This window comes from Limulus polyphemus, unplaced genomic scaffold (genome assembly GCF_000517525.1).
Source record: "Limulus polyphemus unplaced genomic scaffold, Limulus_polyphemus-2.1.2 Scaffold385, whole genome shotgun sequence".
Classification (NCBI taxonomy): domain Eukaryota; kingdom Metazoa; phylum Arthropoda; class Merostomata; order Xiphosura; family Limulidae; genus Limulus; species Limulus polyphemus.
This window is the reverse complement of record NW_013665995.1, coordinates 132,742-155,553: the sequence shown is the minus strand read 5'-3', so window position 1 is coordinate 155,553 and position 22,812 is coordinate 132,742. Positions and strand designations below refer to the sequence as shown.

General features: G+C 29.9%; 1 protein-coding gene across 8 annotated transcripts in view; it reads right to left on the bottom strand.

The window, feature by feature from the left end:
* LOC106457879 overlaps positions 1 to 22,812 on the bottom strand; it is a 209,608-nt gene that overhangs the window by 70,238 nt on the left and 116,558 nt on the right. For 5 of the 8 annotated variants that reach the window (XM_022383937.1, XM_022383932.1, XM_022383939.1 and 2 more), the window contains 12 exons: positions 21,839 to 22,050; positions 20,911 to 21,130; positions 15,397 to 15,493; positions 13,182 to 13,410; positions 11,825 to 12,076; positions 11,295 to 11,367; positions 10,639 to 10,845; positions 9,970 to 10,098; positions 9,127 to 9,227; positions 6,083 to 6,170; positions 1,808 to 1,921; positions 734 to 799 (listed from right to left, as the gene is read on the bottom strand). In XM_022383937.1, the coding sequence (XP_022239645.1) occupies positions 734 to 799; positions 1,808 to 1,921; positions 6,083 to 6,170; positions 9,127 to 9,227; positions 9,970 to 10,098; positions 10,639 to 10,845; positions 11,295 to 11,367; positions 11,825 to 12,076; positions 13,182 to 13,410; positions 15,397 to 15,493; positions 20,911 to 21,130; positions 21,839 to 22,050 (1,788 nt within the window). The remainder of the gene's footprint in view (positions 1 to 733; positions 800 to 1,807; positions 1,922 to 6,082; positions 6,171 to 9,126; positions 9,228 to 9,969; positions 10,099 to 10,638; positions 10,846 to 11,294; positions 11,368 to 11,824; positions 12,077 to 13,181; positions 13,411 to 15,396; positions 15,494 to 20,910; positions 21,131 to 21,838; positions 22,051 to 22,812) is intronic. The other 3 variants (XM_022383940.1, XM_022383935.1, XM_022383936.1) reach the window with 2 other exon arrangements.

The window sequence follows — 22,812 nt, the reverse complement described above, 5'->3', positions numbered from 1 at the left end:
ATATATATATATATATATATATATACACACACATAGATACACATACACACACACAAAGATACATATAAATATTGTTATCAATCATGACAACAGATTCTAAAACACCAAACTCACAAACAGTTTATAAGCATAATAAAAATTATTTTATTTAGAGAGCATAATACATGTTTCATTAGAACATTGGTCTGTCTCTTCAGGTATTCATTACTCTTATAAATCTTTGCTTGCCAACTTACTATTGCATTAGCATAATGTTCTTTCACACACAAGTTTCTGAAACAAATTTTTTTCATTTTCAAAAAATCCACATTATGAAGAAGTGTGTTCACCCTTTTTAAATACTACTTTTCTAAAATAAGCAAAATAAAACAATATGACAAAACTCATAACATTGACGAAGTGAATGGAAAACTTGAACTTTTTAATTTTATTTTTGAAAAACACCATATTCAGCTACTTGTTTTAACTTATTTCAACCACATTTAATTTCATTAAAGTACACAATATTTTAAATTTTGAGTAGATCATACACTGTCATTCTTTTCAGAAATAAAAAACAATGAAGATTATGAATGAAAAACCAAAAAGTAATCTTGAAACTGATATAATTGTTATGTTACTACTCTAATGAAAAATTATTACAATGTTGTTCTTTTAGTAAGTATATTGAGAACCTTTCCTATACAAACAAAAAACATTAGATTTAATGTTATTAAGAGGTAAGAAAACATACCTTTCTGTTCCTTGTCCACAGGTGTAGGGGGTGGAGTTTTAGTTGGTTTTTTAAGCTCTTCCTCTCCTGTTACATATTTATTTATAGTCTACATTAATGCAAAATACAAGGATAGCTCATCTTATAAAACTAATCCAGCTCCCTTTCAAAAGGCTCACATGTACACCAGTGTTGCATTATGATGTCTATTAAAAAATGACTAAAAGTTATAATTTAAATTATGTTTGGAAGGTTAAGCCTCTCGCATAACACTGATGAAATGTTAACTTTGAGCCATGCAAAGTAGTGACTATTATTAGGAAAATAAGAACACATTTGCTTCAGCTTTTTCAAGCACATGGTCATAGCTTTAGATTTAGAAAAAAGTTTGGTACACTACACTTTATCCAACATGACAAAACAGGCTCAACACAAGTTGGACCTGTTTTGTACTCAATAATTGTGTGTGAATTTTTGAAAGATCAATCAAACAATACTGGAAGAAACATCTAACTCTATATTTTTTATTCCAGTAGGTTTCTAGATTATTTGAAAATCCTTTGAACCTAAAACCAAATAAAGAAATGTCTATGTCTACACTTGAGTTCCCAACATATTTTCTGTATAAAAATTATTACATGATGGAAAGTAAATACAATGGTTCATGAATAAATGGAATATGCTACCACTTGAACTAACGTTAGAGAATCAAATTTCAGAAAAATTAGCCTACATTTGAGATGTCTGCTTAATTTTTGCACTGAGTTGCATGCATGGTAAAATTTAGCAACAGGCTCAGTTCATCTTTAGTAGTTTTAAACCTACAAATTAATATGAGGAAATTCATAAATAAATAGTTAGGTTGAGTTTTAAAAAACCTACAAGTAAAACTACGTTTAGTTTAACAGACACAAACTGGGCTAGCAACACAAAAACATATAACCACATACCAATACATTTAATGCAAGAAAATTAAAACATTTATGGTAAAAGATTAATTCTCAAGGAAACATAGATACAATTCATGTGTATTATACACCAAAAAAAAAATAGCAAGTGGTCAAAAGAAAGACCCATGGACCCTATATAGCCTACCTGAAATCCTTTCATGAGATACAATAATCTGTTCTGTGACAGGAAGCTTAGTACCTGCTACTTCTCGAGTTATTGGAATTTCTGTCACTGTCACTTTTTGTATTTCTCGGCCGTCTACAGCAATAACAAAAAAAACCTTCTATATACAGACTGAAGTCAAGCTACAATTTGTTTCTGACTGTTGAAGTAAAAATATGCCATGAAATATCTAAGAATTTTATACTTCAAAATCGGGAAGCAAAATCCCTTAGCTTTAAAAGTATAAAATATTTTGTAGGTTTTTGAAATAAAAGGATGCTAATTTGGTTCCAACGCTCCAGTTGAATATTTATAAAATATCATGTCCAACAAAGTTAAAAGATAAAAAAAAATTGTATAAAGAAAATAATAAAAAAATACTTCCTAATGGCCCTAACAAATTTTCAAAACACCAGTCATTGTTATTACCAGTTTTTAGTTTTGTGTAGCAATAAACATTTAATATAATGTAGTAAATATAACAAAAAATAAATAAACTGTTAACAATGCAACTGTATTTCTGTTTAGGAAATTGTTATTCCATATTTAGTTTTGTTACTTACTTTAATAAAAGAATTTTGAACAAACAATACAAAAATTATAAGTTGATATAGTTGTAATTATTATCAACATTCTGAGTAGTTCTGAATCTATAAGCTAGATTGGTCTAGCAACTTGAAACTGTTCAATATATAATTGTCTGAACATATCACATTTTGATATTGAATTCATAATCACTCTCTATTCATTCAGTCTGCAGAACACCAGTCATTTATCTTTAAAAATCTTTTAAAATCATCCATTTTATTTTCATAGAATTATATAATTTTCATACGTTTAACATTTCATCATCAATTAACTACATAAATAATAATTAAAGTCAAGGGAAAAAATAACCATATCTGAAAAAGAAGTCAGAAATTATATTTTCCTTTAGAAAATCAATGATGATGAATACCTAAACACGTTATAAGGAAGCATTTCAATTCTAAAACAAAATAGATGTTATACTAAAACTTGGATAAAAACTACCTTTGGAAGTTATCACTGAAGGAGTGCTTTTATCAATTAAAGCATCTTTTTCTAGCAGTTTCCCAAGTTCTTCCAAAACTTCCTTTTTAGGTTTCTTTACAGCAACATCAGGATAAATCATCTGAGATTTTTGTTGAAAGATAACAGGTTCTTCTTTGACAGAATCATCCATTTCTTTTTTACTCTCCCCACCTTCAACGTGTGAAATGACAATTTCTGTTCCTGTTTCTTGAGAATCTACTGGCATAACAACATTTTCCTCCTGAAGTTCCTCCACAGCTGCTTCAGGAGTAACTTTTAATTTCTGCTCTGATAGCATGTCCCCTTCTTGGTTTGCAGCTGTTACATGTATTTCTTGTGACATTTTTGGTATTTCTGTTGTTGTCATTTCTTGAAGTTGTTTTGGTGGTTCTGCTGAAGGCTGATCAACTATGGTTACTTCTTCAAGTTGTTTTTGTGGTTCTTCTGAAGGCTGATTATCTGTGGTTACATCTTCAACTTCAAGAAGTAACTATAGATAATCAGCCTTCAGAAGAACCACCAAAACTACTTCAAGAAGTAACTATAGATAATCAGCCTTCAGAAGAACCACCAAAACAGCTTCAAGATTCAACTTTAGATAATCAATCTTCAGAAGAACCACCAAAACAGCTTCTTTTGGTGGTTCTTCTGAAGGCTGATTATCTATAGTTACTTCTTGAAGTAGTTTTGGTGGTTCTTCTGAAGGCTGATTCACTATTGTTACTTCTTGAAGTTGTTTTAATGGTTCTTCTGAAGGCTGATCAACTATGGTTACTTCTTGAAATAGTTTTGATGGTTCTTCTGAAGGCTGATCAACTATGGTTACTTCTTGAAGTAGTTTTGGTGGTTCTTCTGAAGACTGATCAACTATGGTTACTTCTTGAAGTAGTTTTGGTGGTTCTTCTGAAGGCTCATTCACTATTGTTACTTCTTGAAGTATTATTCCTTCTATACTTTGAGCAACTTTAGATACTTCTGCTTCATTCTTTGATTTTTCTATTACTTCCTCATACTGTTTTGGCTCCTCTGAATGCTGTCTACCTATTATTGTTTCTGTTGTCTGTTCTTCAGAAGGTTGAATATTAGCTCCCACCTCTTCTTCAACCTGTTTCATCGGTTCTTCAGGAACAATGACATTTTCTGCAGAAGTAAGATCATTGATGACTTCATATGGTTAATCCACGTCTAGTGTGATGGTTAGAAGGCAGCCATCAAGCAGGTGAAAGCAAGACATCAAGCTGGGCCATATTTAACAAACACATATAATGCTGTTCAAAATTTAAAGCATAAGGAGGGAAAAATACAGCATGCACATCACACAAAAAACACTTGAGCCTAGGCTATTTGAAGTAAGATAGCACTGTGAATTACTGCAAAGAGGGTACAGAGTAACATCAAGACAGGTTCCAAAAGACTGAGTACTTTTGAAAGTGTTCTCTGCTTCATCACATGGAAAAATAGAATACAAAAGAGACCCATTTTTCAGAACACTCTAGCTTTTGGATAATATTCTGGGTTTGATGTTTATATATCACAAGTTTATAATCACAGAACACTTGGTATCACAAAAAACATAAAAATGCCACATTTCCATGCAATTTGTATATAATTATTTAAACAGTTATTATCAGTTACAGGGGGTTATTGAATAAAGAACTACCTACAGGAACCAAACTTTATGAGTTAAAAATTAATCAAGTGTAATATAATTCTACCAAACTTGTGTATTAAAAAGGAAATTTGGAGTATTTTTCCAAAAGACTAGATTGTAACAGTATTAAAAATTAAAATAGGTCTACTTATTAAAATGGCCTTCATGAAAATGGAATCTTAAATATTATTGCTTCTTTCCTTATATGTACTAGAAACGTTACTGTCTGTATCTTACATGTTTCTGACAATATTTTTGGTATTTAAAATTTTTCAAATTTAGATTCAAGTGTTCAGATATGAGTGCAAAATAAGAGAAATAACTATATGAACTATGAATAATTCTGAGTAATAATGTTTTATCTAATGAACTATATACCATAAAAAATAAACATTTTACCACTTTTTTGCCCTGGAATACTTAACTCTCATGCTTGCCCTATGCTTTATAGCTAAAGCTTTTAATTTTTATAACAAAATGCATGCACAATGAAAATTGCTTTTAGTGGTTATAGATGGTGACAAATTTAATTATCATCACTGTTGCTACTTAGTGCATATTAAAGGCACAGAAATATTAACTTTACTAATTATGCTATCCTTCACATGTGTATGCAAAGGATGTTCACAGAAAGCAGCACAGATGTCGATAGCCAGTTAGAAGAAAGGCAAACACACATAAAAATAAAACAGCAAACTTTTACATCAGGCAAGTTAATAAAAAAAAAGAAGAGTAGTTTATCAATTTTTTTTCTTCTTTTTCATTTTTTAAGCAAAAATGACTTACTACGGAATGGAAACAGTACAAAAAAATTTAAGTAGAAAGCTGGTGTATCCAGAAAAATATCAAATATTATGTTTTTTGATTTTTCTTGTCACTTTTTATTCAAAAGAAGAAAGCCAAGATTCTCCAAAAGCTTAGTCCATGCTTTCCACCCATTTTTTGCATGTTTATTTAGTTTCCTTCTTTTCCTTCACTTTTTATTTCTTGTATCTGTTCACAATGTTCCAAAACATTTTTTGGCCCATTTGTGTTTTACATTTTGCTTATTTTTCCTGGAGACACTAGCTTTTTGGTTTTTCTTGTATTGTTTCCAATGTGTATGGGTTTCATAGATTTTTGATTATTTCAACTACTGAAGAATTTTAACAACTTTTTTTTCTCTCTTTAATTTTCATTATAAATAAGCATGTAAAATAAAAAGAAGGTATAAATCTTATATAAATAATTCTATCAATCTTAAATAATGTGTAGATAGTCATCATAATATCACAAAACTACATGATTATTGAAAAAGTATTTAATGTTTTGTTGCCTATTTGAAAAAATACTTTCTTTACTGAGATTTAGTGAAGATAAATGGAAAACAAAATTGAAATGTAAAACAGACTTACATAATCTTCTGATGTTTTTCACTTTCACTACTAACTCTAATAGCTTTGATTTGAAATATAGTCCCAAATTATGTTACAAAAATCTATAGTTCAGTGTCTTATCATTACATGACAGTATTTAACTTAATTCATTATAGAGTATTATCAAACTAAGCATACCCTTGGGTGGTGTTTTCCTGGTTTCTGGAAGTTGTCTTTCCTGGACTGAACCTGTCTCACTACTTGTTTCTTCAGCTGATTCTGCTTCCTGAGAAGGAGGTATTAAGTTATAAAACCACGAAAACACAGGTTAGCATAAAAAAGAATTGATGAAAAAATATATATATATATTTTTTAATTTAGAAAGTGTTAGTCTTCCCATTAAACACATCTAAAAATTTTAGTCCAACTTCTATAGCATAAGTTATTACACTTAAATTTTGAAGTCTCAGGCATAGGTTATGTAATCTGCAATCTCTCTGTAAATATAAGTCTGTACCTCATTATCAGATTTTATCTCTGTACCTTGATAATGAGCTTATAAATATGATACACTTGTACTCTGCAAGCAGAAAATATATAATAGAATACAGTAGCAAACTACACAAGCATTCAATAATCAGAAACTTAAAACATCAGAGCAGAGTGGTGAAAAGCCTTGAATCCTAATAAAAACTAATAGTGTTTGTGAATTACTACCAATCAGAAGTGGTAAACTTTAAATAACAAGCACAAAGTGGTAGACATGTTTTGAGTGCTCACATATAAACATACTGTCTGATATCCAAAAACTGCATCCACTTATTTCATACTTTGTCATTTATAAAAAAAATAAACAGAATTATTTTAAAATGATGTGGTTCTTGAAAAACAAAATCTAAAAATGATTTCCCTATTTACTTTGTAGACTTATAAACATTTCCCATAATCCTTAACTATTGCCATAAAATGACACATACCTATAAGTGTTTAAAAATTATTTATTCAGTGTGTAAGTCTCAAGCAGCGTGAAAGACAAAAAGAAAGCTTTGAAGAACATGTAGCAGGTAGCATATGCTTAAAAGTTGTTGAACTGGACAATTATCCTAGTGAACCAGTGATTATGATTTTGACATTTTGATTCATTTTAGATATTTTTATCATAAAAAATAATGAAAGTGGAATGAAGTTTTGCTTACTTATCAGTTCACCAAACTGGTTGTACAGTTCAAAACAGGAAGTCTAACGTAGGAAAAAATAAAAATGGACAAACATCTTTGTTTTCGGTACACTTGCATGTGAGATATGATCTGCCTAGCAGTGCCTTATGGATTATAAAAACCTACCTCCACATCTACAAGCCTCTGAGTTTGAGAAGGAAACAAGGAAAACAAAAATTATTCCTGAAAATGAGAAGCACCAAAAAAAATATAAAACAATACAAGTTGTAGTGTTAACATTAAGAGGCCAATTAAAAGTCTTAGTCTTTCATAGCTTTCTATTCACAATGAGGATATAGCTATATACATTATATGAATTTTCAATTTTAATTTAAAAATAACTTTTTTGAATGGTAAATGTGACAAATACTTACAAGAAGTAAAGTTAACATGGTAACCTACAAATGCAGGTATTCAATACTATCTATATGTTGTATCAAAAAAACACTTGTACCATAAGTAAAGAGAGTAGGTGGTGAGAAAATGAAATATCTTAAGTAGCCCAATAATACACATAACTTTATATTACTTTTAAGGGAGTTATTTAAAAATAAGCCAAATGTGTGCAAGGCAGATTAATAAAGTAAATGTTCTTGTACGACTAGCCCTTATGAAACCACAATGACAAAACACTGATTGTAATAAAGTGCTTTTATTATTATCTAGAGAGTAAATGTCGTTTTTTGCCAAAAATGTTCGAGGTCTATATGTATGTTTCCTGAATGAAAGAGATAAAAAATATTTTCGACAGATAAAATTTTCCACATTTTTTGGACAAATCCACAGTCAAAGCTTTCACATTAATAATTTCATGCTGCTTCCCATCAAATAAAACAAAAATTCGTACAAGTATCATAACAGATAATGCTAGTTAAAATTAAAAAGAATCTTACAGTTAGATAGAGAGCAAAAATTAAGAACTTTTCACACTGATTTACAAAGATTGATATTTGAGGACCCAAAAAATTTACTCACAGTCAAACAAAGACATATGAACTGAGCAAACTTTACTACGTAATTGTTTCTTTACAATGCTCTGAATTATTGGCATTTGAAAAATAAAAATACTCTTCTTTTTTTCTTCTAATCACATAGTTTTTAAAATTAAAGAGCCATTAGATATGTTCTTTCATTCTAACAAGGACTTACCAGTAAATTAAAATAATACAAGAAAAGAATTAAGACCAGGTTAAATAAACAAAGTAGAAAACACAAGCTGACCAACATGTTTTGTGCCATTGTGAACAAATACAAAAACTTAAGAATAAGTGCCAATCACTTCACACTGTTTTTCACCTATTTCAGGTTGTTATACATCTTGTAAATGTTATATGATTATACTTTTTTGATGTTACTTTTAGTTAATAGATAGTATTAGATTTCAGGCCAAAAATGTTGTTTTATAAGAGGATACTCAATTAATGAAACAATGCATTCTAAATTAATCAGTAAAAACATAATTAGCTATACCCATTATCAGGTTGATATTTAGTTTTGCTCCAAATAGATAGCTTGTTCTGATCAAGCTAATATTAAGTACTAAGATATAGGATGCCACACCAAAGTATTTTGCACAGTCCATGAGGAAAGCAGGCATCATGGTTTATCTGAGAATAAAAAATGAATTCACACAAAGCACTGTCATTACAGCAGTTGCTTCTTTCTATGGTTCATTCATATTGGACAACAGTATATTCTCCGTACACAGCAACTTTTTTTTTGTTAAGTAAAATAATTTTAGGCTTCATATTAAAAGTACTGTCATATACTATAAGACTATAAGAATTTCCTTTTTTCAAATTTTTAAACAATTACATTAATAACTTTTACACTCCTATGAAGAAGATTTATGTTCTCAAATCTAACAAAAAACAATGCAACACAAAAGCTTTTGTTTGCTTGTTGAAAACACAAAGCTAAGCAATGGGCTATCTGTGCTATGCCTAGTGTAGGTATCAAAACATGATTTTTAGTGTTATAATCCCACTGACTATATATTATCTGATTATCTATATATTACCTTACCTTCATTAAGTCCTGTTCATCATAAGAAACATCCAGAGACATTTCTCGCTGTAGTGAAGCTTCCCTTGATCGGCCCAATTCGACTCTGATGTTATCAAACTCTAGAAACAGCAATATCATTCCAACTCAATTATAGCTTATGTTATTTTCTCAATTACTTTTGAAAAAGACTGAAAATAAAGAAATTACAAAATAGCATTTTAACAGCTTATTTAAAATATTATATGACATAGCAAGAAAACCCTTTATTTTTTGTAGGCCAACTTTAAGACTATCAAACTGTTTGCCCCTGAAGAAGAAAGGTCCACCTTTTCGAAAGTGCTTGGGTTATAGGGTTTTTATCATTTTAAACATTATTCTAAAGATCAAATGAATAAAATACAAAAATATCAAATTACATACATCTAAACTGAAAATTTAACAAGTAGTTCAATCATTTTCTGAATAATAAATAAAAGAGTACCCAAACAATGTTCTCCTCATAAATCTACAATAGATAATGTTATGATGTCAGATACTAATAAGATTCTTCAATGGTCAATATTAATTACAGGCCTAAAGGTTTCTTACTGTTATTTTTTATCCTGTTTTCTAGCTAGTTTTCCATTTATTTTCAAAATGTTAGGATAAATATAATTCGAAGAAATTGAAGAATATAATTAATCTAAGATATGACTTACAGTTCTTTGTTGTATTTAATCAAAGCAACTGTAAGTCAATAAATATTCATGTTCTGCAAAGAATCACTCATATCAAGTTTACATCTTCTATATTTCATACGTTCAAATTGCTTAAAATAGTTTGTTTGAGTAACAGTATCCTAGAACAGCTGAGTAAACTCACCACTCTGATCTTGCTGAACTTTTGCCACTGCTTTTTCCACCTCATCAGATACAATGTGCACATTGAACATACAATTATTTAAAACATCTTCTCGGGCAATTTTTCTCAAAGCATTTTCCAAAACATTTCCTGAGAAAAATAATCTGTGAAATAAGCATGCTTACATTTCTAAGGAAATTAATTTTCAAGATGTCACTGAATTGTATGTCATAAATCTTAGTTTTCTATACATGTTATACACTAAATAAATATTAAGAATGAGAGAAAGAAAATAAATTATTAGTAAATGTTAGAATCTACACATTATTCAACTTTTCTAGCTTCCAGGTTCCTTGAGATGAGAATACAAAAACAAAATGCACGTCTAGATTGATAACAGTTGATAACATGAATTAAATAAATGTGAAAATGGAATAAAAATCTATGTATTGTGTAATAAATGAACATTTAATAACAGCTCAAAATAGAAGAAAAAATATGGAGCTGCTAATAATATTTCTTTATATTAAAAAATTATAAAACAAATTACAGTCAGCTCCAAATATAACATTTAACAAGTTTCATACTTCTTTTTCAATAAATAAGAACAAAATATTTCTTTATTGGAACTATCTCAAGCTTGAATTTTTAGTTTACATTCAAAGTTATTGTACTAGTTATCATCATTACCTTTGGCTTGGATTGTTGGTTTCTGCACCCATAACTGTAACATCATCAAAGACTGACTTTTAACATTATCTGGACATTCATTTTTGATTGTGTTGACATCCCACTCTGGGATGTCCAACTGAAAAGCCAGTCGTTCCCACTCAGATCCAATTTCTCGAGCCACATCAACCAGCCGAAGATCAGCTCGCTGAAGCATCCCACCTTTAGCTGTAATACATAGAAAAAAGTTAGGACTTTAAGTTATTCCTTTCTAACGTGTTATTTATTAACAACTTTTACGATCAAAATCACACTAGCAAAGAAAATTAATATGTTTACTCCTAAAATCCAGTGAAATTAATCCAATGTTTCTTTTATATATTTATATATATAAGAGTAAGGTCATGCAATACACTTTATAGATTATCCATTCATTTACAAGAATCTACTGTTGGCTAATTTTCTATTCAACTTCTCAAGCTTAGCAGTAATAAAGTACAAACGGTAATATTCTGAGTAGTACAAGGTCTAAAGAGACTTCTGTAATAACAGGATTAACAAATGAGCCATACTTATACACACTCTTTATAACATACAGAAGTTGTGTGGTTCCATCTCTCAAGATGTTTTTCTGCAGTACTTAAATTTACTTGACATGTCAAACACCAAAGTCTTACCTAAACCTGATTCCTGAACATAACCATACTTTCTCTCCAGTGTTACAATCTCATCTACATACTCTCCCTCAGCCTATAAATTAAACCAAATATTAATGTATTATTTAGTACAACATATATATATACTGCTAACAATTATTAAGATATGTATTTACATACTTGTAATTAATTAAATGAATTTTTTCAAAACTAATATCAGTGTTTCTTACATACTTGTATTTAAGTCTTAAGTATTTGCTATCAAGTCATATATGAAAAAATAGCATTTGTATCAAAATGAATTTGAAAAAGTCTTAAAACTTTTACAGTTTACTATCTAAATCAGTTGTTTTAAAAAATAGTTAAATCTATACGTGACAGAAAATGAGCTATAAGAATTTATGATTTTACTTCAATGAATATTAGAATTTGTATGATAAAACTGCAAACCTTCTATATTAAAACCTTCAATTATAAAATCATATGTTTAATCACATGTTAATTATCTCTCTTTCATAATGAACAAGACTCAAAACTGAAGCATCACTGACCTTACACACATCAGGCAACACGATGTTCAGATTACAAATTGGAGTTTGTGGTAGATCTCCACGGCTCACTCGGGGTTCTCTCATAAAAGCAATCCTGCCCACGGCCTCCTGGTGAGGATCCTTCACACGAACAATAAATGGCAGCCTGTTCTCCCTGAAGGCTTGGAACATGAGAGTCAATTGCTCACCTGATTTTGTCACAGGAACTAAATTCCCAACAAATTCTAAGTATTGAGATTTGCCTTCCAAGACCTAGTTAAAAATTGATAAGTAATATTTTTATGTATTTTATGTTTTCTTTCCAAATCAAGTACAAATTAAAATGTATTGAGATTTAACTTCTAATACCTAAAACTAATTTACTATATAAAAGGTGTAATGTTTCAAGATGTTATATTGAAACTTAATTCCAAGACTAATAATGTGATATTCGTGTATTAAAAGCACCCTTCCAACAACTAGTTTGTAATACTTCAAAGAATTTTAAATTTACCTTAAGACCTATTACCAACAAAAAAGTACCTTTTATGTGTAAAGAGACTTTCCTCCAAGATCTGAATGAAATCCAATTTTAATTTCTAGTTTCGAAACTAATAAAAAAAACCTATTCAAAAATACAATATTGGTAACTTTTACAGTAGGCAAGTTTTGATTTTAATGAATACAATGTTTTGACCCACAGTATCATGTCATCAGATAAGAGTTATATTAAAAAAGGCATCTGAATTCCAGAATGTAACTCTTACCTAATGATGGCCTGATATTATGGGTCAAAATGTTGTAATCATTAAAATCAAAACTTGCCTATTGTAAACGTTGCTTTATTGTATTTCTGAATGGATTATTCAGTTCAATAGGTTCCTCACTAAGCCTTAATTAAAAATTTGAATTTAAAGTCCCAGTCAATTTGATTTTATCAATCTATACCTGTAATATGCCATACATTTCACTATGTCTTTATCTCTGATCTAAACATTCAATTTTATCTTCATCTCTGGAATAGTTAACATACTCATACAGTCTAATGCAGTTAAAACACAAACTGGAAAGTGAATAGGTAGTATTTGTAAAAGTTTTTAACTTACGGTGTACAAACAATTCAGTCAAGTCCTCATCACTCTAACGTCATATACAAGATGGATACAGATCTTAAGCAACTGCAGCTGTAGCATGCAAGATCTTAAAATCTTAAGAAAAGGTTAAAATCACTGCATGAGAAAAATTAAGTTGTCAGCATTTCAGCCAAATAACCTTTATCACCCATAAAGATAGCTTTGTCAAAACACTGACCACAGGATTCTTTTTCCCTTGCAGTGATTTAAACCATTTCTTTCTACGTATACAAGATATAACTTACCTCTACATCTCTGCTTTTGGCCACCTCTATAAAGTGCTTCTGGCTTTCTAAGGTTTTGTCTTCTTTGTCATCAGTCATACAGAATACCCGAAGCTGAGCTTCCATTGGTTCATGTCGTTTTATGAAAACAACAAACTTGGCCATGAAAGGCACATTAACAGCTTCTCGATATAGTTCTGTAGCATACTTTGTTGCTTCATTAATTTGCCTGCAATCCATGAGCCAAAACCTATACAGCAATAAACACATCAATTATAACCTGCTATGCTTAAGATAGTTTAGTGCAGGTTTAGATGAAAATTGCTGTACGACATTCTTATACCATACTTTATTTGATGGATTATTATTTGTATTCATTAGGTATTCATAAAATAATACTTTGTTTTCATATCATACCATGTTAATGCATTAAAATTTACAAATCCCAATTCTACTTAATTTGAATGTCTGTTTTTTTTAAATGAAATACGTAAACTGAAAAACAAAATTAAATTTTACAAACTTCTCAAAAGTAACAAATTTTAATAATCAGTTGTGTCTGATTTTGTGTGTACTTTTTTATAATGAAGGTACTAGTACACTAAATAATTTTTATTTACTTAAATAACATACTAAAACACAAAATAATAACATGCACAAAGCAAACAATGTCCTCTACCTATTATGATGTATCTGGTTTTCTAACTAAGACAAGAGGGACTTAAATCAATTCCCTTTGCCATTCGAACTGAACACCACAAGATAAACTTTCAAACTGAAGATGAAATTGACAATGCTCTGTATTGAAAACAATATGGTATTATATGTCATTCAAAATATCAAACTTCACTTTTCTATGGGTTATAAATGACATAGTATAAAACATAAGATAACTATTGGCAATTTGTGAAAGAGAGGATGTAACAGGTGGGCATGGCAAGTGGGTCTGATTTTCTAGTTTATGATCCTGTAAACAATTAAGATTGAAGGCTAAACAAATCAGACTTTGTCTTAGCAATATCTATATCATAATGAGTAATTTATATTAAATTCCATATTTCAGAGAAGGGTTACAAATAAATTAGAGAAGGGGGGGGGGGGAAGACCCAGTGAACAGATGTCACAATTCTCATTGAGGATGTTTTTAAATAGTTCCTTATAAAATTAAGAACTTAATTATATGATATTAAAATCTGATTTATTAACTACTTTTTGCTGACAAGTTTATTTCTATACATTGATAATAAAGTAGTTTAATTCAATTTTGAATGTAACTCTGTAAAAGGTTGTGACATGCATACTTTGACTTACCTGTTGTGAGAAGGTTATTGTTTTTGTTTCATATACATCAGACCACTGTTTTCACCTAAGGTATGAAACTTTAATGGTTTTGCTTCATATATAATGAACCATTGTTTTCACCTGAGGTATGAAACTTTAATGGTTTTGCTTCATATATAATGAACCATTGTTTTAATCATAGTTATGTTACTTGAGTGGTTTTGTTTTATATGCATCAAACCACTGTTTTCATCATAGTTATGTTACTTGAGTGGTTTTGTTTTGTATGCATCAAACCACTGTTTTCATCATAGTTATGTTACTTGAGTGGTTTTGTTTTGTATGCATCAAACCACTGTTTTCATCATAGTTATGTTACTTGAGTGGTTTTGTTTTGTATGCATCAAACCACTGTTTTCACCTAAGGTATGTTAATTTGGTGCTTTTGCTTCATATACATCAAACCATGTTATTCATGTAAGAAAAATTATTTTCATGTTTTTAGTTTACATACATAAAATTGTATTACATAATCTTTACAATGCTCAAAACACTTTAGAACAGCCTAGTGTGTAGCTTTTACTATACGTGTAGGGGTTTAAAATATAGATTATACAGTAACACATAGTTAAGACTTCTTTATTTATTTACTATCACTATATCAAAACTAAAACCAAAGCTATTTTCCTTTCAGCTATTAAACCAAAACACATGAAGAAATTACACCAAAATTATTATTATACATCAAGTTTTGATCAAGAAGTCAGCGGAAAAATTTTCCGTTGTTATAATAAAATTATCCAAGGCATTTTTTCAGACATTTCTTTTTTATGCATCACAATAAATTTAGATTTATTATATAAATCGAGTAATGCAGGTTCAAAGGATTTTTACTTTCCTTTTTTTTTCCAAAAAACAATTTAGATCACATAGAGTATGAAACAATATACTAAACCTTGCTGATACTGTTGTAGTAAATGAGACACATTCATTAACAAAGGTAAGTGGAGTTGATCCAGTTACATCTTCCCACTGGGCTTTAGTTGTAGCTCCTGCAAAATAAACCAATAATTCACGTTCTTATCACAAGTTTTCAATCTTTTGTAATTAATTCCAATGTGTTACTGCAATATACAAGAACATATTTCACTTTTCTGAATAATAGTGGTTCTATGTGATATTTTTTTTTTTATACAGAATAGTTGAAAATGTGATATTTTTTCACCTCAGAATATCTTGTAAAAAATTATTAACTCTTTCACTGCCATGGGCACGTATATGTCTTCCTCTAAAGCACTAAAGCAATTTGGAATTTTGTATCTTCATGAGGTAAGGGTATTCCCCTTCAAACTTCCCAAAGTTTATTAGTTCAAAATTTCATATAAGTAATGCAATATTAAAACATGTACCTTTTTGTTATTTTATTATGTGTCTAAAAATAAAGATAGCACTGGGAGAGTTATCTATAAACATGGAAGTGACAGAGTTAATACAGTGTAGCACTAACAAAAAAAGGAATACATACAACATCAAAATGTTATATTCTTTTTTGCACATAAGTGTACAAACACAAAACAGTTCTGTCCACAGGGTTAGCCGCATAGATGTGATAATTAAATAATTCATTTTAACTGATTAAACAATACAATATCATTTTCTTGTTTAGTAACTAAATAAAGTTAGAATTATTTTATAATTCTTGTACAAATACTTCACTAGTTCCAACAATCTCATGCTATGGCTAGCAGACAAAACTTATATTTGTATTTCACTATACTGTTTTTTAAATCTACAAACTTATTTTATTTCTTTACTCTCATCATCTTTAGTCTGACCCATGCTATAAGGTTCATTTAAGAACCAATTCTTTTCATTCATAAAGCAAAGATTTATCTTCATATAGTGAAAAAAAATATAAATATACACAATTCATTATATAATAAATCATAAACAAAAGGCAACATTCCAAATAATTTTCAAACATATGCATCAGCAGTATCTTTTACCAAAGCTAAAGAGTTTATGGATCTATGGCATATAATAAGAAAATCAAGCTCTGATATGAGGAAGAATAATATGTAGCTATATAAAAATGCCTTTGAAATAAATTAAAAAACAGTAGCATTCCAAATCAACCTGAATATCAAGCAGATGACTTGTCCTTCATACAATTCTGGACATATTTTTCAAGAAAAATTTGAAATGTTAGGATTTAAGTATATTTTAAAAATATACACACTGTTGAATAATGAATGTTTTACAGACAAAGGAAAAAGATCCTCAGTTTAAAATACTCTTCAAAAACAAATTTTAAAATCAAAAGTTAAATAATGCATCCATAGTAGAAATACAAAACTAGGAGTTCCAATTCCATACCACATTCTCCTGAAGGGTGCACTCAGTTAACGTGAAAGTACATCCTCACCTGGCTGAACCAGAAAATTCAGTTTAGGCGAAAAAAAAACTTTTGGAGTTGTTATGGGAAGAATGCAACAAGAAATTCTAAGTAGTAATAATAATAATGAGGGATAAAGCAAACAGGAGTAACAAGTAATAAGAACACAACAAACATACATACAAAGTATAACACATGAAAAAAAAAAGTGGAACATTAGGAAAAACAGGCAGTTCAAGAAATACATGTGGAATCTATATTTCTGTTTTTACAACAACGCTGGACAAAAAAGCAATGAGATTAAAAAAGTGCTAGTACTGTGACCAGCAGCATACTTTCAAACAATAACCTTGAATTTTCTCTTAATTTTTATATTCAAGATTGTGTTGCAAAAAACATAAGATTTTAAAAACTGCATCTACAATTTAACACTATATCAATAATGAAATGTGCTTAGTTTTACGAAATTGTTTTAACACATGAAAATATAACAAATATAAGGTTTAACTGATAAAAATGTTTAGTACTGTTTACCTCATTTTTTCTAAGAAAACAGAATGCAGCATTAAAATTTTTACACGTTTTCTATCCTAGTCCCCCAAGTGATGTCATTATGGCAGCAATGAGCTGGTCTTTGCTTACTTTCAAACAATGCAAGTATGGAATTTGAAAAAAAGGATTACTTTATAATTAATTGTAGAAATTTTTACACCATCACACACACAGAACATCTTACACCACAACACTACATAGAGACAATATATATTTCAACCAAGTTCACCTAGGGGGGTGGGGGTGGAATTTTTATATGATTTTCACTTTCTACTCACAGAATAATGTTACTTGAATGAAAAGAATCACTGGTAAAGAAAAACTTAACTCAAGAGTGTGAATATTTTTCTACAGTGCATGTGCTGAGCCTCTTTTGATATATGAGACTTTGCAGGAATATTATCTTAATATTACATGTGTATGTGGTGTTTAGATATAAATTAAACATTTACACATTTCTGTATGGTTTTGTTTCTAACTTATGGTAAATATGTTTTCAAACATCAGAATTACTAATAAACAGAAAATTTCTAGAGAATGACTGAAATTGTAGAAAAGCTTCCTGCATTAGCCTTTCATTAATAGTTTAGTTTTTATTAAGCTGCGTAAACAAGATTTATATGTTATGTAATTAAGAACTCAAGAAAAACACTAAAAGAAGTGTTGATGCCACACAATAAATACATAAAATCAATACATTATATACTTTTATGTACTATAATGCACTGATACTTAAGTAGCAAAAAGATTTTACAAGGGATATTTTCAGAAATGACAAAATGACATAACAAGTAAACATACAGTATATAATTCAATGACGAGGAACCCACTTTGAGACTAATAATGATGACGACAAAACCTTGTTGAAATGTTGTACATTTGCTGTTATGTTAAACTTATATTAAAGTTTTTCTTCATTACCCATTAAAGCCATCTCCAACCATTAAACATCACATAACTTGAAATGATCAGGATGGAGAATTTAGTTGGTAAGAGCTAAGTTGATAAGAGCATCAATCTATGAACACTAATGCGAACTTAAATTCCTGGGTTTAAGTCCTAGTCAGAAAAGGTTTTTTTTTACCTATTTCTTATTATTACAATCTTTAAGAGCTATAATATGACCACAATTATATAGAAAACAAATGTTACTAACAGCATCTTAATGTTGTTATATTGTAGTAAGTAGTTGAAACTTATCAGACAGGAATGAGAATGAAATGAGCCAAAGAACAACAAAAAACATGAAAGTCTTAAACTTTAAAACAAATTAGATGGGGGTGTAAGAGTCTGTTGTATTAGCCTACCAATTTTAGCTTAGATACTTCTCAATTCAGTTTTATTTTAATGAATATTAACTTTGCTCATTTTTTGAAATTCAAAGTCTAAAATGTTTAACAAGTAACAATGAATATATATAATTATCAGACTTTATATGCTAGGTTATTCACATGCAGTATTATTTAAGGGTGTTACATTCACCATACGACTTGTAAAATCATGAAAGAGTTTCAATATATAAAGCTTCTTTATTTTATTTTTTTTTACTATTTCTAAGGATGGAAATTGCTTAAAGAAAAAAAGCCTTGAAATAGTACAAGATGTACAAAACTAAGAGGTCAGCCTAGAACCCTAGAAACTCGATGAGTGTAAGCATACAGAGAAATATAACAAAGCCCATGGTTAAAGGTTGTCAAAAGTGTTGCTAATTCACTCTGCTATTAAGTACACATTATCACTCACTGTCAATTCATTTATGTCTGATTGGTTTGGTTTGCTATGAATTTCGCGCAAAGCTACACGAGGGCTATCTGCACTAGCCATCCCTAATTTTGCAGTGAAAGCCTAGAGGGAAGGCAGCTAGTCACCATCACCCACCACCAACTCTTGGGCTAGTCTTGTACCAAAGAATAGTGGGATTGGTCGTCACATTATAATGCCCCCACAGCTGAAAGAGTGAGCATGTTTAGTGGGATGAGTATTAGAACCTGCAACCCACAGATTGAAGTCGAGCTCCCTAACCACCTGGCCATGCCGGGCCCCTTTTAGGTCTGAATAGGTTATTATTATTATTGCATTCCACAACTGATACTTTACAAGGAACATTCCAATCTCTGTTTAGTTACAAAATAGTTAGGTACAATATACAAAGGACTCTGAGATCAAGTCCTAGTTTGGGGGTTATTTCTAATTAGTTAGAATAAGCTGTCAGAATCATTATTGTGCTACTAATAATCTTTCATAATATCACTAATACAAATTATAAAATGATAAATTTTAATTACAATAGGTCTATAAATTATGTAGTTATCAAAATAAGTGTTTAAAAAAAAGAGGTTTTAAACATATTTACTTCTTTATTCATAAATAAATACACAATTTAGTTAGAAAAGTTCTTCCTACAAATTATTCATATTTTACTTACTGATCTATAGAGAATCTTTTTTTTAAGCTAACCTTACTGTATTAATGAAAAATAACAAAAATACATTTAGATTAAAAACAAAAAGAAATGTAACAATCTATCTAATAATGTAGTTTAACATCAAATCAGGCAATATTTTTTTATATAAAGATTATGTTACAGATAAAGAAACAGTTGTATGATGAGTTTTTTTATTAACTCAGTTCCCAACATCATTTAAAAACAACCCATGTCAGACGAATTAAAAGTTAACTTTTATTAATGATTTACAACAGGTCTTCAGCTCATAACTAGAGAAGTTCTATTATTACTAAATATATATTTAAATCAATTAAAATACTAGGGTATGTCAGACTATGAAAGACAGAAAATAGAAAGGTTTAGCACAAAATGCACATACCTTAGAAGTTAGAATTAAGCTCAATTCTTAAAGCCTTCCCCCAGTAGCTCTGTGGTAATGCTACAGACTTATGACACTAGAAATTGGGTTTTGATACCCATGGTGAACAAAGCACAGATAGCTCATTGTATAGCTTTGCACTTAACAACAACCAAACTAAATCAATTCTTTAAAAATGATGTTAAATTACCATTTCTAATTACTTATTATCAGTTTTTTTATCTGTAGCCCTCCAAACCTCAAGACAAATTCAGCATTTGGTCAATCATTCATACAAAATAGTAACATACATGTGTATAAAATTTACCATATTTTTGAATACAATGCTAAATTATGTTTGAAAGTAGGCTGCTGTTTGGACAGGGCTTAACTGTAGATATGTTTTTAGGTTGTTCTTTTTTTATTTCAATTAATATCATTTTGGAAAAAACATCCTTTTTCTTTTATGTTGAATGAATCAGTCTCTATATTATCAGAATGCAGACATACTAAAATTTTAATTCTGATAAGAAGTTGACAATGTATTCAACTTTATATAATTACATTCTTTTATTTGTAAAATTATCAGATATATTTGTACTGATGTAAACAGATGAAGTTATATTCCATGTTTGCCCTGTCCAGGTGGCTTCACAGTTAGAATAGAATAGAAAGAAAAAGAAACTAAGCCACAGAAAGACAAAGGGGGGAGACAAACCTGACTTGGTACTACCTGTTATACTGCACAGCAACCTCAAAGTTGGAGCATCCCCACTGTACTGGTTTATCATCCCTTTGGAAGCAGCTTGAGGCACTGGGATGGTCAGAGTGATAGGTTTGTGAAACTTGCGACGGCGAGGTTCAACAGTCACAATAGGACTAACTCCCACCCGATTTCCCAACATCTTTGAGACTAACTCTGGTGGTATTGGTTGTGCCTGAAAAATCAGAGAGAAGTTTTTTTTTTTAAATCAAGTTTGGTAACCATTATTGAAAAAATAGTAATAATGATTAATAATAAAAATGTCAATCTGGAGAAATGAAAATGTTTACTTAACTGAAACATTTCTACAAGGTGGGTTCCAAAGCAAGTCATTCTCAAACTAAGCCAAGTACATTTTTTAATAACAAGACAAAAAAAAGAAAAAACTCTACTTTAAAGCAACATCTTTCACAACTAACAGGTACACAATATAAACATTTTAGCTCAACAAGGTAAAGATATTATGCAGCAACTAATTTGTTTTAGTACTAATAAATGTACTTTCAGTTTTTATTGCATATCAGTTAAATCCATTCATATGTTTAAAAAAGTGTTAATTTTTTGTTAGTAAAAATGTTTTAAGTTTTTTATTATATATTTTTAGCCAGGAGATAATTAACACATAAAAACTGGTTGACAGATGAGCAGACAGGCAGACATTTAGAAAAATATTACTTCTGCTTTTCAGGAATTTGTAAATTTTAAATTTAGTTTAACTTTTGCTGGTTTTGTTTTAATTTATGAATAAATAGAAATAAATTGTTAAGCAAAATTTCTCATCTAAAAACAATATTTATTAGGATCTTAAGGTTATTCTTGTGAAAAAGTGAGGAATCACTACTATTATACACATCTGAATGACATGGGTTTGTTACTGGATTACCTGAAGTCCTACTTTGATCTTCTTTGTGAGGGCACCTTCTGGGAATATTGCCTGGACTTGAGGCACAACAGTTGAACTGACCATCCCACCCTCAGGGCCAATAGTATGGACCTCTTGTCTGATACGTGTAATAATAGCAAAATATTGTGGAAAATCCATTGTTACAATGCGTGTAATTCTGTTGGTGTTAAGGTCCTCTAAAGCACTGAACTCTAAATTGGATTTATAAAAAAAAATTAGTTAAGAGTTTATTCTTTGATGCACTATATTTAGTTACTAAAAATACATTGAGATATAAGTAGTCTTAAATCTTCTAGGTATTTTTATTTTTGTGTAATTATCTTTGGTAGACTGAACTGTATTTAGACAAACTTCTTTGAAAACAGCAAATGTTTATATAAGTCAGAAATAAAGTACACCTTCTTTCTCAAAGTTCCCATTTAGTATATCATGAACAGAATAACATGGTGAAGGAAAATGTTCTTTCTATGTTTGCATATATCATATTGTTGCGTCATCGAGTCACATGACTACTGTGACGCAACGTTTCTAGAACTATCATGTACTTTGGCGAATGCTCTAGTGTTTGCTAGATGGGGTAGGCGGGTATATATATAAGAGGGGAAAACGTGACGCGGGAAGGTAATGTAATGTGTGTGTAGATAGTGAGTAATTGAACTGCAGTCAGAAGTATTATTGACGTTCGTTGTTATAGCGTTTGTTTAGCGCAATTGTTGAAGTTGAGTGTATCGGTTAAGTTATATTCGGAAAGAATAAACCAGTTTTATCAAGTAAAGACTTGTGTCGTTAAAATTTCGTCGGAACGAAGTTACGGAAAAATCAATTAACAAACGGAGATAAAAATGGAAACGAGAGGCGGAAAATCAAACTACAGCTTAGCAGATTTGATGGCTCTCCTCCAACAACTGCTGTAATTTCTCCTCTTGTTTTTGTATTGCTAGAGACAACAGCAG